The sequence below is a fragment of the Cololabis saira genome, chromosome 13 (genome assembly GCF_033807715.1).
Source record: "Cololabis saira isolate AMF1-May2022 chromosome 13, fColSai1.1, whole genome shotgun sequence".
In the NCBI taxonomy this organism is placed as follows: Eukaryota; Metazoa; Chordata; class Actinopteri; order Beloniformes; family Belonidae; genus Cololabis; species Cololabis saira.
The window spans coordinates 42,163,631-42,183,386 of record NC_084599.1 but is presented as its reverse complement, the minus strand read 5'-3'; the positions used below and the strand labels follow the sequence as shown (position 1 = coordinate 42,183,386).

The window sequence follows — 19,756 nt, the reverse complement described above, 5'->3', positions numbered from 1 at the left end:
AACAAAATGCCTTTCTCATAGCAGTCTCTCTTAAATATTGATTTTCCGTTTACTATGATTACTCTATTATTCCATAAAACAGATCCATGTCATTGTTTATTATAATATTTTATAATATTATAATATTTATAATATTTTATAATTATTTATGTATTATTTAATTATTATTATTATTATTATTATTATTTAATTATTTCTTTCTTTCTTATATTATCATTATTTATTATTATTATTATTAATAATGTATGTTATTAATTTTCATTATTTTTATTTTTTTTTATTGAACACTTATTGTACAAATCCTTGAGCATATAAAACATAAAACAGCATGTAGATTTATAAGGCACACAACACATTCTCCATCTCTGTAAGACTGCAACAGTAAATGTAACATAAGGACAAACAAAAGGGTAAAAAGTAAAAAAATAAAATATAAATAAATACAATAATAAAATGTGAGAAGCAGGGGCATTAGTCATTTGCTCAATTGTCACAGATATTTGAAAATGACTTTTTTTTCATGAACACTTGAATATTGTACAAATCCTTGAGGCATATTATTTACTATGATTACTCTATTATTCCATAAAACAGATCCATGTGGGGAGAAATTGTGAGTGAATATCATTTTCCAGTATTGGAGAATTTGTTTGTGGAAATTAGATAGCTTAATGGGAACCTTGTGTAGCTCAAAATCACATTTTAGAAGTAATTCGAGCCCTCCTGTTCTTTCAAACAAGGATCTGGGAATATTATGGACTCTGGCTGTGGCCGCTCAAGTTTATAGTCCCTGGCAGCTGTATCCATGGTAACGGCGGAGTCCGCCGGGTCCTAAAGCAAGCTGTCACCAAACTCTCGCGAGACTTGGCCGACGTCACCCTGTGCTACCGTTAACTAGCGTGACTAGCGGGTCCGGCTAAGCTGTTAGCATTTTATAGAAGTTTCCGAGGAAAAGGTTGAATTAACAGAACCGTGAAGGATGTCTGGAAGCGCGGGAGAGTGGTGTCTGATGGAGAGCGACCCCGGGGTGTTTACGGAGCTCATTAAAGGCTTTGGTGAGTGATTTCTGGAGGGTAATGTGCAGCTCTGCGGAGCTAACGGGCTAGCGGGCTAACGGCTGCAGCTGCAGAAGATGCTCTTTATCTTTATCTTTATCTCTCTTTTCTTAGAGATTTGAAGTATTAACAGATGTGCATTTTAACTTTTCAACTTTCAAATTGCTTATCGTTGAAAATTCTGCAGGAACTAATTCAGTTTAATCAACTGAGCAGAAGATGTTATTATTATTATTATTATATTTATTATTATTATTATAATTATTATTATTATTATTTATTATTATCATTATTGTTATTATTATTTATTATATTTATGTATTATTTATTATATTAACATTTTTTCTTTTATTATTATTATTTATTATAATGTATTATTTATTTATTTTATTATTATTTATTATTATTATCATCATTTATTATGTATTATATTATTTCTTATTTATTATATTATCATTATTTATTATCTATTTATTTATTTCTTATATTACATTATTTATTATAATGTAATATATTATTTATGTATTTATTATTTATTGTATTATCATTATTTATTATTATTATTTGTTATAATGCATTATATTATTTATTTATTATATTATTATTTATTATCATTATGTATGTATTTATTATATCATTATTTATTATTATTATTTATGTTATTTTCATTATTATTTTTATTGAACACTTTGAATATTGTACAAATCCTTGAGCATATAAAACATAAAACAGCATGTAGATTTATAAGGCACACAACACGTTCCCCATCTCTGTAAGACTGTAACAGTAAATGTAACATAAAATGTAAAGAAAAGAGATAAACAAAAGGGTAAAAAGTAAAAAAAAAAATGTTTAAATTGATCACTTGAATATTGTACAAATCCTTGAGGCATATACAACATATAAAACATATAAAACAGCATGGATTTATATTCATAAGGCACACAACACATTCTGCATCTCTGTAAGACTGCAACAGTAAACAGATAAGTTGTAAAGCAACATAAACAAAAGGAGGGTCAAAAGTAAAAAATAAAAATGAAAAAACTAAATGGAAATAAATAAATAAAATTTATAATAATAAAATATGAGAAAAAAGGTGCGAAGTTGGGGCATTAGTCATCTTCAAATATCTTAAGATCTATATAGGAGGAGCTATAAGGAGTTTGTTTTTAATCAGTCTTCAGGCACTGAGATGGTTTTTTATCAGGTATCTTTTAAAAGTTTGGTTTTCTGTTTCCCCATTTGCATGTATGAGTAAAGAATTTGGCAAAGATCAACAGGTTATTGAGTACAAAGTCACCAATTTATCTTTGAGCAGGGTCCCAAATATAATATCCTCTCTTGTTAGTTAGATTAATTTTCGTAGAGATCCAGTCGTCCCAGAAGGTTCCAGAGTACGTACAGTAAAATATTAGATGGTCTGTTGTTTCAATGTCATTATCACAGAAGGTTCAGCTGTTATTGTCCTGATTGAATCTTTGTCGTAATAGTTCTCTAAATGGTGAAATATTACTAAGGATTTTTAAATGAATTTCTTTAGCTTTGGGGCTTTGAAAAACATAGTTTCTATTTGACCGGACTGGGGAAAAAAAAGGCAAACGTGTCTTATTCAGCCTGATTTCTCTGCTGATTGCTTCCTACTTGAGGTGTCAACCCAGAAAAGATCTAAGACAACTCAAACTTTAAGAAAAACAGGATGGGATTTATCAGTTTTAAAACATCAGAGAAGAGAAAACAGCTAATCTGTGTTAACAGTCATAAATAACAGGATGTTCCTGCTCTGAGAGCAAACACCAGTGTAGAATATTAGAGAAAAAAACCCTCAGACCTTTGAACAATTTCATAAAATCCTAACAAGAGACAAATCAGCCCAGGTTTGTTCCTGTTCCAGAAGCGGATCGACTCTGAAGTGTTTGTTGTTTCCAGGTTGTAAAGGAGCTCAGGTGGAGGAGATATGGAGTATGGAGCCGGAGAACTTTGAGAACTTGAAGTGAGTTCACACACCTTTGTTTTACATCTTTACATCTTAGTTTACATCCAGCTATAACGTATTGTTCTGTTCCAGACCCGTCCACGGCCTGATCTTCCTGTTCAAGTGGCAGCCGGGGGAAGAGCCGGCCGGCTCCATCGTCCAGGACTCCAGACTCGACCACATCTTCTTCGCCAAACAGGTACTGAATTATTCATTTTATAACCGCTGAACTGAACCAGTACAAACAAGCCTAATGTGTCCTTGACACGTTGTTTTGTTCACATTATTCTAATCGTTTCCCTGATGAAACCCAAACCCTGAATGTCACAAATCCTCATTTAACTGGAACATATCTACTGATCTTTTTCCACATTTCGCATTTTGATGCAAAAAGAAATTACTTGGATGAATATATTATTCAACGTTTTTATTGACCAAGTCTTCAGTGTCAGCAATAATCCATGTCCACAAAGTGGTTCCTGTGCTGGTTCAGAACCGGTGCTCCACTTGCGCTTCAGTTCTACTCGGACCTGCAGGGAAACAAACACAACCTCTGCCTTGAAGTTCGTAGTAACTTAACTTGAGATTTTAGTTCAGAAACCAGATTCATGTAGACCCAGTTGAGTGACCTCACGATCAAGGAACATGGCAGTTCACGTCGTCAACATCTGTACGTTCATTTTAAAGTATAGATGAAAATTGCAGTGAGAGGTTCATTCATAATTTTGAACATTGAGCAGATATTTGCTCATGCACAGTTTCTCCTTAGTCACGGTGTCAGTCTTCTGCCGAGCCGCTTTCCTGCAGGCATCAACTTTCCCTTAAACCAAACATAGTGGACTAGTGATGCACTAAATGTTCAGTAACCGAAATTGTTTGTTTTTTTTCCCCACTTATTCCACCGAACACTGAAAGTGTTTTTTTTTTGCTATTTTCGGCCGAACAATTAATAACGGCATGTTTAGATGACGCAATCACACAGCGAACAGTCAACACACGTTTTAGACAGACTACAAACCGCTGTTCTGCCTCGCGACTGTGCTTGATCCACAATACAAAGATCATTACTTGTGGGAAAAAGGAGAGGACACGAGAAATGATCCAGACTGAGTTGGATTTGGGAAAGCCGCTTGGTGATGGAGACGGTCGCGGGACGCACAGCAGAGAAAAGGGCGCATACTACCGATGCGGTGGAGAAAACTCACTGTCTGATATGACCAGATCCTCCAAGAAAATAACCCAGACGACAAGCGCAGCCGCTCAACAGTTAGATTGTTATCTGTCAGAAGTCCCCGTCCCCAGGAGCGATAACCCTCTCACATATTGGAGGACCAATCAAGGCCGCTTTCCTGACTTGGCACAGGTGGCACGCAGATGATAATATTAATAATGATAATAATAATAAGCTGTACAGCAATCCCTCGTTTTTCGCGGGGGTTACGTTCCAAAAAGAAGCCGTGATAAGTGAAATCCACCTTTTTTTTTTTCTTTTCTTTTTTTTTTACAATTATTATACAAGGCTTCAAATTGCGGAAATCAGCCCCACCGTGACCCGATGAACGGGAGGAAATGAAAAATACAATAGGTACAGTAGGACAAATTGTGACTGGCGGATATTTCACTGCACATTTATTTGATTTATGCAATGGTGAAAAAATTGGCAAAATAAATGAAAAACTGCAAAGAACCATTGTTCGGTATGTTTTTCGGTTTCGGCCACACATTTTCATTTTGGTGCATCACTATTGTTGACTCCAACTTTTACTCTCAGCACAGCATGAGAACCAGTTCAGAGCCACAACATCCAGTTCTGCACGGCCCCCAAAACTAACCTGGGATAGATGCAGGACCCAGTTACATCAGCTGTTAAAGAGGAAATGAAGGGAGGACAATCGTGACAATCAAGCAACGGTAGTTAATCAAGGAAACTAAGCTTGAACTGTGGTCATTTACTAGGGGTGTAACGGTACACAAAAATCTCGGTTCGGTACGTACCGTATTTTCGCGACCATATGGCGCACTGTGTGGAAAGGCGCACCCTCAGTTTTGTGTGTCATTTTTGGTTTTAAAACACACATACGGCGCACCGACCCAAAAGGCGCCGTCTAAGGAGACGGAGCTGCACACGCGCGCTGCAAAACACACGCGCAAAACTTAGTTTGATATTTTATTTCACTTTTCACATCAATCAAACCCTTCAAAGGTTCATATTCTGTTTCTGCATTAAAGAATAAAAAAAAAACACCGGGTTGCTGCACATAAACCTGTCTCAGCCACTGATCATCTCCTCATCCATCCAGCCCTTTTCATTTCACTCTGGCTGGACAAGTCTCTTTAGGGAACGCTTTTCTTTTAAAAATCACCATAGCCGGCAAGGCCTGTCCATCAGCGTGGCAGGCAAGCACGAGAGTAAATAAACTTTTCATACCCCGTTGTGCTGCGGATCCCGACCGCGGCAGTCCCGGGTCCCGCTCCGCCCCCCCCGCGCTGGACCGGGTCCGCTCCCCGTCTGCTCCCTCGCGCTGGACCGGGTCCCGGGTCTCGGTCCGCCCCCCCCCCGCGCTGGTCCCGCGGCGGTCCCGCGTCCCGGGACCGCGCTGGACCCACTCACACACACGCGCTGTCGGGGAGCCGGTACCGGGGGTTGTATGCGACAGGAGCTCCGTTAATTCAGCTGCGCCAGTCCGAATTTCCAGACCTGTCTCAGCCACTTGATCATCATCCCTTCATCCAGCCACCCCTTTTCATTCGCCCTTATAATGACTCCGGCTGGAAACGTCTTATGCAAAGTTTTTCTTTTAAAAATCACCATAGGTTTCTGTCCATCAGCTGCGCCAGTCAAGCGCAACATAAATGAGAATGTGTGTGTTTCGTGCCGCGAATACACACACGCGCATGTCGGGATCCGGTACCGGGTTTGTAACCGACAGATTTGGCTGCAAATCTCGGAGGGTGAAGCTGATCCGACCTGAGACAGACCCCAGAAATCTCTGCTCGCAAATACGGCCGGGAACCAGGTCATCGGACCCGCTTTGGGAACCAGGAAGTCGGCTGCAGCAGCGCGCATCACCGCGCTGCTGCAGCCGCGGCTTTAACCGGGGAATGTGGACGGTTCCGACCAGCCGGGACCGGAGGAACCCACATGGACTGGTAGCAGGGGCTCCCGGGGAAAGAGCACCGGCATTTCAGCCGGATCTGCAGCGGGGAAAGCGGCGATCGGAGCCGCAAACCCACGGCAGGTGCTTCCTCGGTTCCCAACATGCAAAACACACGCGCGCTGCAGAACACACACACACAAGTGTGCTTATTTAAAAATATAGCGGAGCAAAACTTAGTTTGATTGTATTTTATTTCACTTTACACATCAAGCAAATCCTTAAGTCTTCATCATCTGTTTCGCATTAAACAGCTCAGTGGATGGTCTCATTCACGTCGTAACTCACGGGGGCTTCACCCGCCCCCTCTTTTTACCTTTCTCATGGTGGCCGGCCTTACATTATTGTAAATCAGGTAATAGACACGGCGCACTGTTTCATAAGGCGCCCGGCACATTTAAAAAAAAAAAAAAAAAAAAAAAATGTGCGCCTTATGGTCGCGAAAATACGGTACCTCGGTTTGGAGGTCACGGTTCGGTTCATTTTCGGTACAGTTAGAAAACAAAATGCAAAATATAAACGTGTTAGTTGTTTATTACACACACACAAAATAACATTGGCTGTACGTGTGCCGGCACTAGGACCCCGCGGACGCATGGTGTGTCGTCGGGCTGTGTTTTCCTTCATGCTTCCCTGCAGCGCCTCATGCAAACACAAACACACTTACCTGGCAGAAACATTTCTTTATATCATGTTGTCTGTCGCCCGCGATATTTTTTGTTTTTTTGGCCGGCGCCATAGTTGGCTAGCTACAAACTCTATACATCCCATAATGTATAATAATATGCCTGCGCTCTCAGCAGCGGTACTCGCATCGTTAAGGCTGATTTATGGTGCCGCGTTACACCAACGCAGATCCTACGGCGTAGGGTACGCGGCGAGCGGCCGTACGGTGCACGTCGCTGCGTACCCTACGCCGTAGGCTCTACGTCGATTTAACGCCGAACCATAATTCAGGCTTTACTAGGCAACGAAGCAGGTTGACTCACGTTGCAGAACAGCGCTGCAGAGGCGCTCATAAACGTAAATGATCATTGTTTTGTTTTTTTTAGGCCTGGCCAGGCCCCGCCAGACCTAAACAATGGTAGGGGAAACACTGGACTTGTCACAATTATGTGCTTAGCTCTTTAGTTCTTCATTAGTTAGTGCTTTTTTCTTTAATCTTAATACTTTCTCGGTGTAAGCGCAACTGCATGTGCAGCTGCAGCAGCGCTCTGCTCCGCAACGTACGGTCCTCTACTTAATATGTCCGTGTGGAAACTCGTTCGGTACGCCTCCGTTCCGAACCGAACACGCTATACCGAACAGTATACCGTTACACCCCTATCATTTACCAAACTGCAGAAAGAAAATGAAGGATGCACCAAGATCAGCAGCCTGCCTAAAATATCTTTATCTCTTTATTAAAAAAGTAGTGTTTGCATCTTCTTTATCTTCTTCATTTATAAACGTTGGCTGATTATCGTCTGCTTTCAAAAGAGCAGGGATAATTTCTGCTCGTAATTTCCGTTTCATAAATACCAGTCAGCATTTGAAAGCTCACAGACGCCAACAACAACCTTTCAAAAAGCAGACTCGCATAATCAAGACATGAGTTTTGATCTCTACAGAAATTCAGGACACCCTGAAGGAAGTGTAACGGCAATCTTTCTTCTTCTGGCTACTCCACTTTACCGCTACTATTAAGCAGTCTTCTTGGCAATAAGCTTGACACTAGAAAAAAAATCTTCCAAGGCAGTAACTCTGTTCAAAAACAACTTTACTTAAAAGCAAACAACAAAGTTATAAGATTCGCTCTGAGGAATTGTCAAAAAACTGTCTTGCTCCTTAGGCTGCTTAACCTGGTCTGAGCTCAGCTCCTGTGATGTCATCAGCAGCATAATTAAAGGAGCAATTCCACATTTTAAAGGAAAAATATGAACTATTGTAAGCAATACAAATATGGCTCTTACAGGAAGGTTCAGGTGACGTTGGACAAGATATCGTAAGAAGATGTCGTGGCCCTGTGAGCATGGAAATACAAACCACGGCTTTAAACTTTCCACAGAGAGCTAGTGTTTTCTTGGAAAGGAGTAAAATTGCACCGCTGACATGATGTTGGGACTTTTTTTTACTGTTGAAAGAAAATAAACGATTGCTCATGGAACTTCCAGCACAGTTTAATGTACGATTGCAGAGTTTCTAAAGGACGGACTGTTGTGAATGTGTGTTTTTCATAAACCATATCTAATGTTTTGTGTGTTTGCAGGTGATAAACAACGCGTGTGCTACTCAGGCGATCGTCAGCGTGCTGCTGAACTGCACTCACTCCGACATGCTGCTGGGAGACACGCTGACGGAGTTCAGGGAGTTCTCTCAGAGCTTTGATGCAGCGGTACGTCCGTGCTGTTTCAAAAAACTCTGTTCCACCTTTTTAGGGAAGGAAAAGGGATTTGCTTTGCTTCTGAGTGACTATTTGGTATCTGAAACCTACTCCCATTAGGAGTAAAGTGTAAATGTAACATGCAGTTTGATTTCTACAAACTACAATCATCCTTAAAGAAGGAAATCATTATCATCTTTCCGCCTATTTTCTAAGCTCTAAGTTTTACTCTCATATTTACACTGACAGCTTTGTGTCGCTTAATTACTCAGGATGAAGTAGGAAGGATGAGATTTATAATAAACTTTAGGGCTGGGGATCGATTCAAATGTCAAGAATCGATACAATTCCGATTCTTAAGATTCAGAATCGATTATCAAGATTTGATTCGATTCCGATATTGATTTGTGATAGTGTTATTAAAACAGTTTTTTGAGCTGTTGCATGAATTATATGACTGTAGTTCTGTAGCATACTCATACTAGTATTATATAGAGATTCAACAGCAAGTATTGCAGCTAATGATGCTGTAAGGACCAATCAGCTCCCAGAATGCTGATAGAACTGAAACAGAAACATCGTGTAGAATTACCAAACAGATCCAGGGAGGAAACAGAGACAGAGGAAATCGAATTTGGTTTTTAACATTTGATGCAAATGTAACCCCAAGACGGTATATAAAGTAATGAAATATAGACAATTTATGCAATTATACACTGAAAACTTTGTTTTCAGACCTTTACACATATTTAAAGGCAAAAACATCCTACTAGTTAGGCTCATGTCCAACAAAACATTCCTTTTTTGGGCATAAACCAAAAAATACCAAAGGTTGTAATGTGATGATGGAAAAAAAAACATTTTTTAAATCGATCTTTAGACATACGAATTGATTTTTAGGAATTAATGAGAATCAATTTAGAATCGGAAAATCGTTTTTTTTTTTTTTCAACACAGGCCTAATAAACTTCTCTGTTGGGGAAAACCATCATATATATGTATATATAATGTTTTATTCTCCATGTCTCTTCTCAGATGAAAGGTTTGGCTCTCAGCAACTCTGAAGTGATCAGACAAGTTCACAACAGCTTTGCCAGGTGAGTTCTGCTGGTTCCTGGAGGTCGGGCTTCCATCGTCTCGGGGGGGTTTTGTTCGTTGTTTCTTTTTCGTTTATTTCAAAGATGTATAAAAAAACAAGAAAAAAAGTCCAGAAAACAAATCCAGGTACATTCCACCACATAAAGAAAAAAACCAACATCAAAACACATATTTCAAGTTACATGTTTGTAAAGGAGTGGGGGGAAGTATAAACTTATTTAATCCCACCCCCTTTCCACAACTAAACATAAATTATATGTCTATTTATTTTTTATATTCTATACACTAATTTGAATAAATATATATAATTTTTACTAAAATAACCTGTTTAGACATGTAAGCTCTATCATAAATATAACTATGATATAAATATAATACATATATCTAAGTACATAAACATACAAAGACAACATGACAGAATACCAGAACACACAGCTGGTGATCTTTAAACACAGTCTTCACTTTTATACCTCAAATAAACCATTTCTTTATATTTCTTCTTAAATTGTTTCATGTTTGTACATTCTTTTAAATCCACAGTTTAATTCCACAAACTGATGCACAAAAACTTATTTTTGTTGTATTTTCAGCCTCTCGTCGTAACTCCAAATGATTTGGCCTCTTGATTGTTTTTCTCTTTTCTTTTCTGCAGACAGCAGATGTTTGAGTTTGATGCAAAGTCGTCAGCGAAGGACGAGGACGCGTTCCACTTTGTGAGTTACGTTCCAGTGAACGGGCGGCTGTACGAGCTGGACGGGCTGAGAGAGGGACCCATCGACCTGGGTGAGTGTTTTTATCTGAAACCTTAAAGCCTCAGTGTGAGGCTCCGCCGTGTGCAGCTGCTTTTTGTCTTAGGGTGCTTTCACACCTGTACCGTTTCAAGCAGTTGTTCCGGTACAGGGAACGCTTCCCCCTCAAGATCGGAACGTTTTGGTACATGTGAACACAGCAATCGCGCTCTGAAACGGTACAAAACAAGCGTTCCGAGATCGCCTAGGAGAGGTGGTCTCGGCCCGATTCCATTCAAGACCTGAAACGGTTCATTTTTTTTATTTGGAGTGAGAACATAATCCACACAGCAACCGAGACAACTCCATTCATGTGTATGAGCTGCCGCGGCGCAAGGAGAGGAGTCGGTGCAGCCTCCACCAACTCCTCTCCTATTGGACGTGCTGAGATGTCTTCCCACTTCCCAGCACGGCACAAATTAAACATTGTTTGAAATTAAACAATGTTCAATTCGGGCCGGGTTTGCGCTGCAGCAGGGCGCCCTCTCGTCCGCTGCCGGGCTCCGCTCTGCGCCGAGTGCACATAAATGAATGGGTAAAGCCTGATTTATGGTTCTGCGTTAAATCGACGCAGAGCCTACGCCGTACTCTATGCCGTAGGCTCTGCGTTGGTGTAACGCGTAACCATAAATCAGCCAAAGCCAGTAGTAGTGTGTATGAATCTAGTCCTTCAGAGCGAGGGATTTCAGATACTGACTCGCCGACCGAGGGCCGGAAAAATTTCCCAGAATTCTTTACGTCATCATTTTCAGAGTGAATCAAACAAAAAACATGGCGGACATTTCTTGTTTTTTAGTGAATGAAATCAATATTTTGAGTTAGTTTCTGCATAAAAATGCGTTTTAATTACATTTCTAGGGAGAAATATATATTTTACTTTCATAATATTCACTCAGTGAATGTAGATAATCACTCGCTTGCACGTTGTTGCAAAGATCTCGCCAGAATTAAGGCTGATTTTTGGTTCCGCCTTACACCAACGCAGAGCCTACGGCGTAGGTTACGCGGCGACACGTGCCGTACACCGTACCCTACGCCGTAGGCTCTGCATCGATTTAACGCGGAACCATAAATCAGCTCCCGGGCCGGCGGCTCTTCTCATCCCCCAAAACATCGGAGCAAATTTCTTAACAGGCGTTATTTGGATAAACTGAGCCCAGGTTGGGGATCTTAACGGTTACTTTTACGCCTGAAAAAATATTAAAACTTAATAAAGTGGCATATTAACAGTGCTACAGCTGAAATTAAAACAGCTTTTAGCTCTGGGCTTCCTGACATGGTGTGACGTATGTGCAAACGTAACTACGCAGTCGCTTACGTACCCGAACGTAAACCACGCAGTGACGTAGCAAGTGGTGACAATCCCTAGGGAAGATTACAAGAGCCCTACTCATTTTTATGGCTAGTGGTAGAAAGTAGGGGGTGTATTGGGATTGGCCCTTTGTCTTATTAAAGTGCCATGAGTCTGCTTGTTTTAGGGTTTCAGTCACCGCAGGCTTCCGTATATCAGTTAATTATTTCTTCCACGGTTCTCGTCTCCAGGCGTTTGCACCCAGGACGACTGGATCAACGCAGTTCGCCCGGTCATTGAGAAGAGAATACAGAAGTGAGTCTGTTGTGTGAATAGTTTTTTTTATTTTCAGTATAAACAAATGAATGGAATGCTTTTAAAAGGTAAATGTGTTGTTGGTCAGGTACAGCGAAGGAGAGATCAGGTTCAACCTGATGGCCATCGTTTCGGACAGAAAGATGATCTACGAGAGGAAAATCACGGAGCTGCAGGCGCAGCTCACTGAGGTCGGTGAAAACTCGGAAACACGGAAACAACTGTGTCTACAGGAATGATCTAATGGCACTTTTATACTACCGTATTTTCACGACCATTCGGCGCACCGTGTGAAAAGGCGCACCCCCAGTTTTGTGTGTAATTTTTGGATTTTAAACACACATACAGCGCACCATCTTAAAAGGCGCCGTCTACAGACACGGAGCCGCACACACGCGCGCCGCCAAACACACACGCGCGCGCTGCAGAACACACACACAAGCCTACAATTGTGCTTATTTAAAAATAGAGCAGGAGCAAAACTTAGTTTGATTGTATTTTATTGCAGTTTTTACATTAATCAAACCCTTCAAAGTCCTCATCCTCTGTTTCTGCATTAAAGAGCTCCGCTAATTCAGCTGTGCAAGTCCGAATGTCAGAGTCACTTTCTGTGCCGTGCCTGCCCTCGGAAATGCCGGCTTTCGGCTGGAAACTTCTCTTTAGGCAAAGTTTTTCTTTTAAAAATCACCATAGGCGGCATGTGCGTGAGCGGCACCCCGTCCATGTTGGTTATGTGGCTGGGCTGGATGTGTTTGTCGGTGATGTGTCGGCTGCAGAATGAGCGGAAGCTCTCCATCTTTTCCATATAATCTGCCAGTTTCTGTCCATCAGCATGGCAGCCAAGCACAACCATAAATGAGGACTTTTCATACCCCGTTGTGCGGATATCCACCGCGCGGGTCCCCGTTAACTCCACCGTGTGATTCACCGGCATGTGGAACGTGAGCGGCACCCCGTCCATGTTGGTGATGTGTCTGGGCTGGATGCGTTTGTCGGTGATGTGTCGGCTGCAGAATGAGCGGAAGCTCTCCATCTTTTCCATATAATCCGCCGGGCGCTGCTGCTGCGCTGGCACCGTGAAGCGAAAGCATCAAGACAGACCTCCATGAAAATGTTCAATTTTCATTTCTTCCACCAGCGCTACTGCTTTCAGTCGAATGGTGGCCGTTGAAACGCTCCTTCCACCCGCTCTGTGCTTCACACACCCCCCCCCCAGGAGAACGGTCTCCCTTTACCGTTCTCCTGGTGGCCGTCCTTACATTACCGTAATACAGGTAATAGATACGGCGCACCGTTTCATTGGGCGCGCGGCACATTTTTAAAAAGAAAAAAGAATTTTATGTGCGCCTAATGGTCGCGAAAATACGGTAGTACATACTCAGCCCGACTCCACTCGCTCTCGTTTATTTTCAATACCCAGATCAGTGCAGCAGGTTCACGTAGGATCAGAACAGTTAACGGGTTTATTAGAGGCAAGGCCTCGATGACTCCACCAGGTGTTAATATCTGCAATTTAATGAGTTTGGTCTGATGTCAGATGTCACAGGGCTGTGGGCTGGTTGCCGTGGTAACTGTAAACGTAACAGTACACCACAGTTTTCATCGTAGCCTAAAAAGGCCGTGTGCTCCCGACTAGGATTAAACCTGAAACCAAGTGGAGCGTTTGTTTCCACACACGGTGCTGCTCCTTTAACCAGCACAGGAGGAGGTTTGAGACACGTTATTATCCCGGAGGAACCACACGTGAAGAATAGTGAGTTAGTGTGATCTCCATATCCAGCCTTATCAATGTATCGTATTGCTCTTTTGAAGTTTGGGTAATGAGTGTAACCAAGTTTTATAGTTATTGCCCCAAATTTCTGCACAGTAAGTGAAATATGGAAGAACTAGTGACCAGTAAAGAATGGAAGGCTAGAAGGGGAAACTCTCACACTTTGCTGATCCTGAATCTTTTTTCTTGATTCATTTATTTATGTGAAGCTTCTTGCTGCCAAATTTCTTTATTTTTACTTGCCAAAAATGTCATATTATTAGGTTTTATGTGGTGAATAATAAACTATAGGTCGTGTGCAGCATCACAACATCCACCTCAGATATACAGGACTGTCTCAGAAAATTAGAATATTGTGATTTTCTGTAATGCAATTAAATAAAACAAAAATGTCATCCATTCTGGATTCATTACAAATCAACTGAAATATTGCAAGCCTTTTATTATTTTAATATTGCTGATCATGGTTTACAGCTTAAGAAAACTCAAATATCCTATCTTAAAAATGTAGAATATTCTGGGAATCTTAATCTTAAGATGTAAACCATAATGACATTTTAATGGCATTACAGAAAATAAAGAACTTTATCACAATATTCTAATTTTTTGAGACAGTCCTGTACGAGGCGACTCAGACTCTGTTTATTCCCACAGGATAAAAATGATCTGATTTGAATTCCCATTTGCGCTGGATTAGCATCGCAGACGTCATTTTTAATAATTAGATACGATGGCAGTTTCCAAATGGATAATGCCGGCCCTGTGTCTAAAAGGGCAAACGATGAGCATTTGGTGAAATTGACTTATTTAACACATAGTTAGATCGTATCTTCCTCCCCGTCTATCTGCACCAAACTAAGATGGATGAGGAGAAATGTCATTTCATGAGAACGATTGTTAGTGGCTGAACATTTTCCTTCTTAGAGAAAACTCATCTCACCTCCAGTCCTGTTCCTCTCTGCAGTTTCTTACAGTTCCTACCACTAGAGGGCAGCACAACTCCACCTACGGTTTATTTATGGAGATGGATTTAAACTAAAGAGCTCTGTTTCAGTCCATATGTGGCCAGATTTTACCGTAAACATCAGTTAAATTACTCTTTTAAAAGGAAAACACACAAAAAGACATTTTTCTCTGCTTCATGGCGTTTATTATGAATGTATTGGTGAATATCGCCCACATAACCTGTAAATGTGTTTGTGTGCACCTATAAAACAAATACAAACCCTATTTTCTTATTACAGAAAAGAGCTTTAAGGATAATTAATAGATCTGACTATTATGAACCAACAAATAATCTCTTTATCAAATATAATACTCCATGATAAAATTCCATGACATAGTAGTGCAGAAAACTGTTTTATTTGCCTTTAAAGCAGAAACTGCTTCCAAACTGCATTCAGGATTTGTTCCAAATATAAAAAAAATCATGTTTGAGACGACGACAGTAAGAACAAATATTAAAAAGAGATTTACATCAGTTAAGGCTAGAGAAATATGGAATAGTTGTGATAACGACCTAAAAATGTGCAGTTCTATCTACAAGTTCAAGAAAATGTTTAATGAAAATGTTATAAATAAATATAAAACACTATAACTATAAAGTATTTTATCAAAAATATTCTAGAATGTGAAACGTCAATTTTATATTTTGTCTTATTTGTTATTTGTCTTCTTTATGCATTGTTTTTTAAATGCATTTATTTTTTTTAATTTTATTTAGCACATATTATAAAGTCAGTAATACAATTATAAAAAATACAATACAATTACCATTTAAAAAAAAAAACAATAGACAGCATATATGCAAGGAGGTTCAAAAAACCCTCTAGGGGCTTGATAAGAGGACTTCCTTAAATGAGCATAAAAAAGGACATTATCATGGACATAAATGCATATTATACGCAGCAAAAACACGCCATAAACACATACACACTGCACACTCGCACAAAGAAAAGAAAAAAGTACATACCCCCCAAAAAATAAAAAAGACAAAGGAAAGAAAGAAAAAACTACAATACTGTATAAAAAGACAAATGTGAGTAAGTAGAAGTTTACATCATATTATTAAGCTATTGATATAGCAAAATATATGTCACGGATTTCTTTCAATAATTCATTAGAAAGTTTGACCAGGTGGGGAGGAAGTGAATTCCAAATGATTATTCTTAAATTAAGATGAAATAGTTTGCGATTGTGGGGGCCGAAGCCGGGAGGCTTTACGGGTGGAATAATTATGAAATTCATTGTTCGGGGGAAAAGAAATTGTGAAAAAAGTTAAGAAGAGTTTTATTTAAAGAACCATGTACAAATTGAGCATTTTGGAGGTTATTAATCTGATGGATATTAAAGAAACAAAGGTAACGAGTGACTTCTTAGAGGTGAATGATTCTCACCACTGGTTTTTGCAAGCTAAGAATTGGTTTTAATTTTGTTCGGTGAATCCAGGCCCAAGCAATGTATTTAATTTATTTTATTTATTTCCCAGGACGAGCCGATGGACACGGACCAGAACAGCACGTTTCTCAGCTCCATCCAGTCAGAGATCGCCAAGTTCCAGCTGCTCATCGAGGAGGAAAATCAGAAACTCAAACGATATAAGGTGAAGAACTAAATACTAATGGACTTTAGTGCAATATTTTCCTCCTGCGTTCCATCCTTGAACCTTAAACCGCTCTGATGTTGCTCAGTTTGATGTTATTATTGTTGTTTCAGGTTGAAAATATCCGACGAAAGCACAATTACCTTCCGTTCATCATGGAGTTACTGAAGACGCTGGCGGAATACCAGCAGTTAATACCTCTGGTGGAGAAGGTAAATAAATACCAGCAGTTAATACCTCTGGTGGAGAAGGTAAATACAGCAGTTAATACCTCTGGTGGAGAAGGTAAATAAATACCAGCAGTTAATACCTCTGGTGGAGAAGGTAAATACAGCAGTTAATACCTCTGGTGGAGAAGGTAAATAAATACCAGCAGTTAATACCTCTGGTGGAGAAGGTAAATACAGCAGTTAATACCTCTGGTGGAGAAGGTAAATACAGCAGTTAATACCTCTGGTGGAGAAGGTAAATACAGCAGTTAATACCTCTGGTGGAGAAGGTAAATACAGCAGTTAATACCTCTGGTGGAGAAGGTAAATACAGCAGTTAATACCTCTGGTGGAGAAGGTAAATACCAGCAGTTAATACCTCTGGTGGAGAAGGTAAATAAATACCAGCAGTTAATACCTCTGGTGGAGAAGGTAAATAAATACCAGCAGTTAATACCTCTGGTGGAGAAGGTAAATACCAGCAGTTAATACCTCTGGTGGAGAAGGTAAATACAGCAGTTAATACCTCTGGTGGAGAAGGTGAATAAATACCAGCAGTTAATACCTCTGGTGGAGAAGGTAAATAAATACCAGCAGTTAATACCTCTGGTGGAGAAGGTAAATAAATACCAGCAGTTAATACCTCTGGTGGAGAAGGTGAATAAATACCAGCAGTTAATACCTCTGGTGGAGAAGGTAAATACAGCAGTTAATACCTCTGGTGGAGAAGGTAAATCCTCTTCTAACGCTTTATTTCCTCCCAACACACGGGTCTGAGAACAAAATTACCGAAACATTTAGAATTCTTCTCTGACCTCCGTGAAACACGTTAGTTTAATGTCCGGGCGGCTCCAACGGTTCAGCTTTAAGGGCTGGAAAAGAGAGATAAGTAAACGCTTCTGGACACAAAGGCTGTTTGTAAAGAACAAATAATGAGCGTATGTGAGCTTAAGGAACTTGTTGAAGCTGCAGCTTCAGTTTTCTTTACTTTGTTTTCTTACAGACGATCTCAAACCGTTTCATCAGTGTCTGTAGTTTCTGTTACACACAGGACTCTTAATTTGTGATAAAGATGCTGCTGCAGGGTTTTTTCTTTAGTTCTCAGTGTCTCGTCCTGCAAACCTTTTCTTCAAAACGACGAGGAAGAGGATGAACAACATCTTTAGTCTTTGATAAACTATTGTGTTGCAGCTCCAGCTGAGACGGAGACAAAGCCCTTACGTGACGCAGTATTGCATAATAATAATAAGAATAAGAATAAAAGTATTTTTAATTGTTATATCACAACTCGATGGTATAAAATGAGTCCAAATATATTTGTAAACTAGATTGGGATGATTTTAGATGACCCGCCAGGTCAGAGACGTGAAAATGTTCACACACTTTTGCAATAAAGTGGATCGTCGACACGTCTGAAAAACCACCTTGTCAAAGCGTTAAAAGGTTTTTGATAGTGCTGTCAGGCGATTATCTAATTATTTACAGGATTTATAATAAATTAATATAATTAATCGTATTTTAATCTCATATCTGCTAAAGGTCCCCAAATAAAGAATAAGAATTCTAGGACATTACAAAATTGCAGTGCATGACTTATCAATTGAATACACTAAGAAGAGAAGATTTGAAATCCACATTTTTATTGGTGAAGTGTGTTTCATGAATGAAATTCAAAAGAAAAAGCTCAAGCACATCAGCAAACCAATTAGGCCAGGTGCATTATTCAAAAATACAATACAAATACAGTTAAGTAAGTAAAATTCAGAAATAAAATACCAAAAACATACCAGCAATGGTGAGGACAGCAATACCAGAAGGTAATGGACATATAGTACGTACATACACACACACATACATACATACCGTATTTTCCGCATTATCAGGCGCTACAGGAGAGGCTTGGGTTACGTTATCATCCATTAGACGGTGCTGCGCAAAAAGGGAATGTCAACAAAACAGTCAATTAGGTCAGTCAAACTTTATTAATAGATTACAAATCAGCTTTCTGACAACTCCATTCACTCCCAAAAGGAATAAACAACTGTTATTATTTTCGAGTTGCGAGACCTGTTGAGGCTCAATATTGATCTATATATAAGGCGCATGGTTAGCTTTTGAAAAAATTTAAGCCTTTTAGGTGCGCCTTATGGTGCGGAAAATACGGTACATACAAACATGTCAGTGGTGATAAGAACAACGCTACCAGATGGTAATGGACAATACATACCAACCTAATGAGGAACAACAAGTACACATCAACATTTCAGTTTAAAGGGTTACTTTACTTCCGTTTCCAGCTTCACCATCCTTCATATTAACGGAGGTGTTTGTTTCTCTCCAGGCGAAGGAGAAACAAAGCTCCAAAAAGGCCCAGGAGGCGAAGTGAAGGATCTGCTGCAGCAGCAGAGAAGACCCGGAGACGCAGAACCCCCGGCTGAGCAGCAGCACCGACCCGTTCACCACTTCACCTGAATGTTCATCACTTCACCTGCAGCCGCTCACCGGGGCTCCTGTCACCACCATGAAGAAGAGACTGCAGACTCAGAGACTGAATCATTACGGCTCATGCATGATGGAAGGAAAGACGCTCAAACTTGTTCTTGTCTTATTTTCATAATAAAATGTCTAGATGCTTGTGAATGTTTGATTTGGAGAACTTGCAGTTTTTTCCTCGCTCTTTGCACGTCTTGGTCTTTCCTCCCAGATATTCAGTCAGGAAGGTGCAGCTCTGGCGCCCCCTGCTGCTGAAACTCTGCAACGACCTGAGAAGTTCAAGTTTCAGAACCGTCAGACTGGTGAAGTGGTGACTACGTTTCCATGCAGTCAAAATTCAGGTTAAAGTCAATATTCCAGTTACTGAAACATTGGGAATAATGTGTTTCCATGCGTGAGCAAACAGGGTTATCCCTGTATACATGGTGATTAATCATTTGGGATATCTGGATCAAACCAGCGACGCACGGAGAACGTCATGACGTAATTCCCGTCATTTCCACTTCTTCTTCCTGTATCCAAATCCGAAACAAATGCTGCTTCACGCAACTTTTCTCTCACCTTCTTGTAAATCTTCTATCCCGGTACTTTCTACCGTCTACAAATGCAGAAATGTTCATATCCTTCATTACATTTATGAAG

General features: G+C 40.0%; 1 protein-coding gene across 1 annotated transcript; it reads left to right on the top strand.

Annotated features, from left to right (window-relative positions):
• Positions 1-876: 876 nt before the first annotated feature.
• On the top strand, positions 877-19,261 carry uchl5 (ubiquitin carboxyl-terminal hydrolase L5). Its single transcript, XM_061737304.1, has 11 exons — positions 877-1,055; positions 2,985-3,048; positions 3,124-3,229; positions 8,434-8,559; positions 9,583-9,644; positions 10,298-10,428; positions 11,976-12,039; positions 12,128-12,230; positions 16,299-16,412; positions 16,526-16,624; positions 18,963-19,261. The coding sequence occupies exons 1-11, from the start codon at positions 980-982 to the stop codon at positions 19,005-19,007; spliced, it is 990 nt and encodes a 329-aa protein (XP_061593288.1). The 5' UTR covers positions 877-979; the 3' UTR covers positions 19,008-19,261.
• The last annotated feature ends 495 nt before the right edge of the window (positions 19,262-19,756 follow it).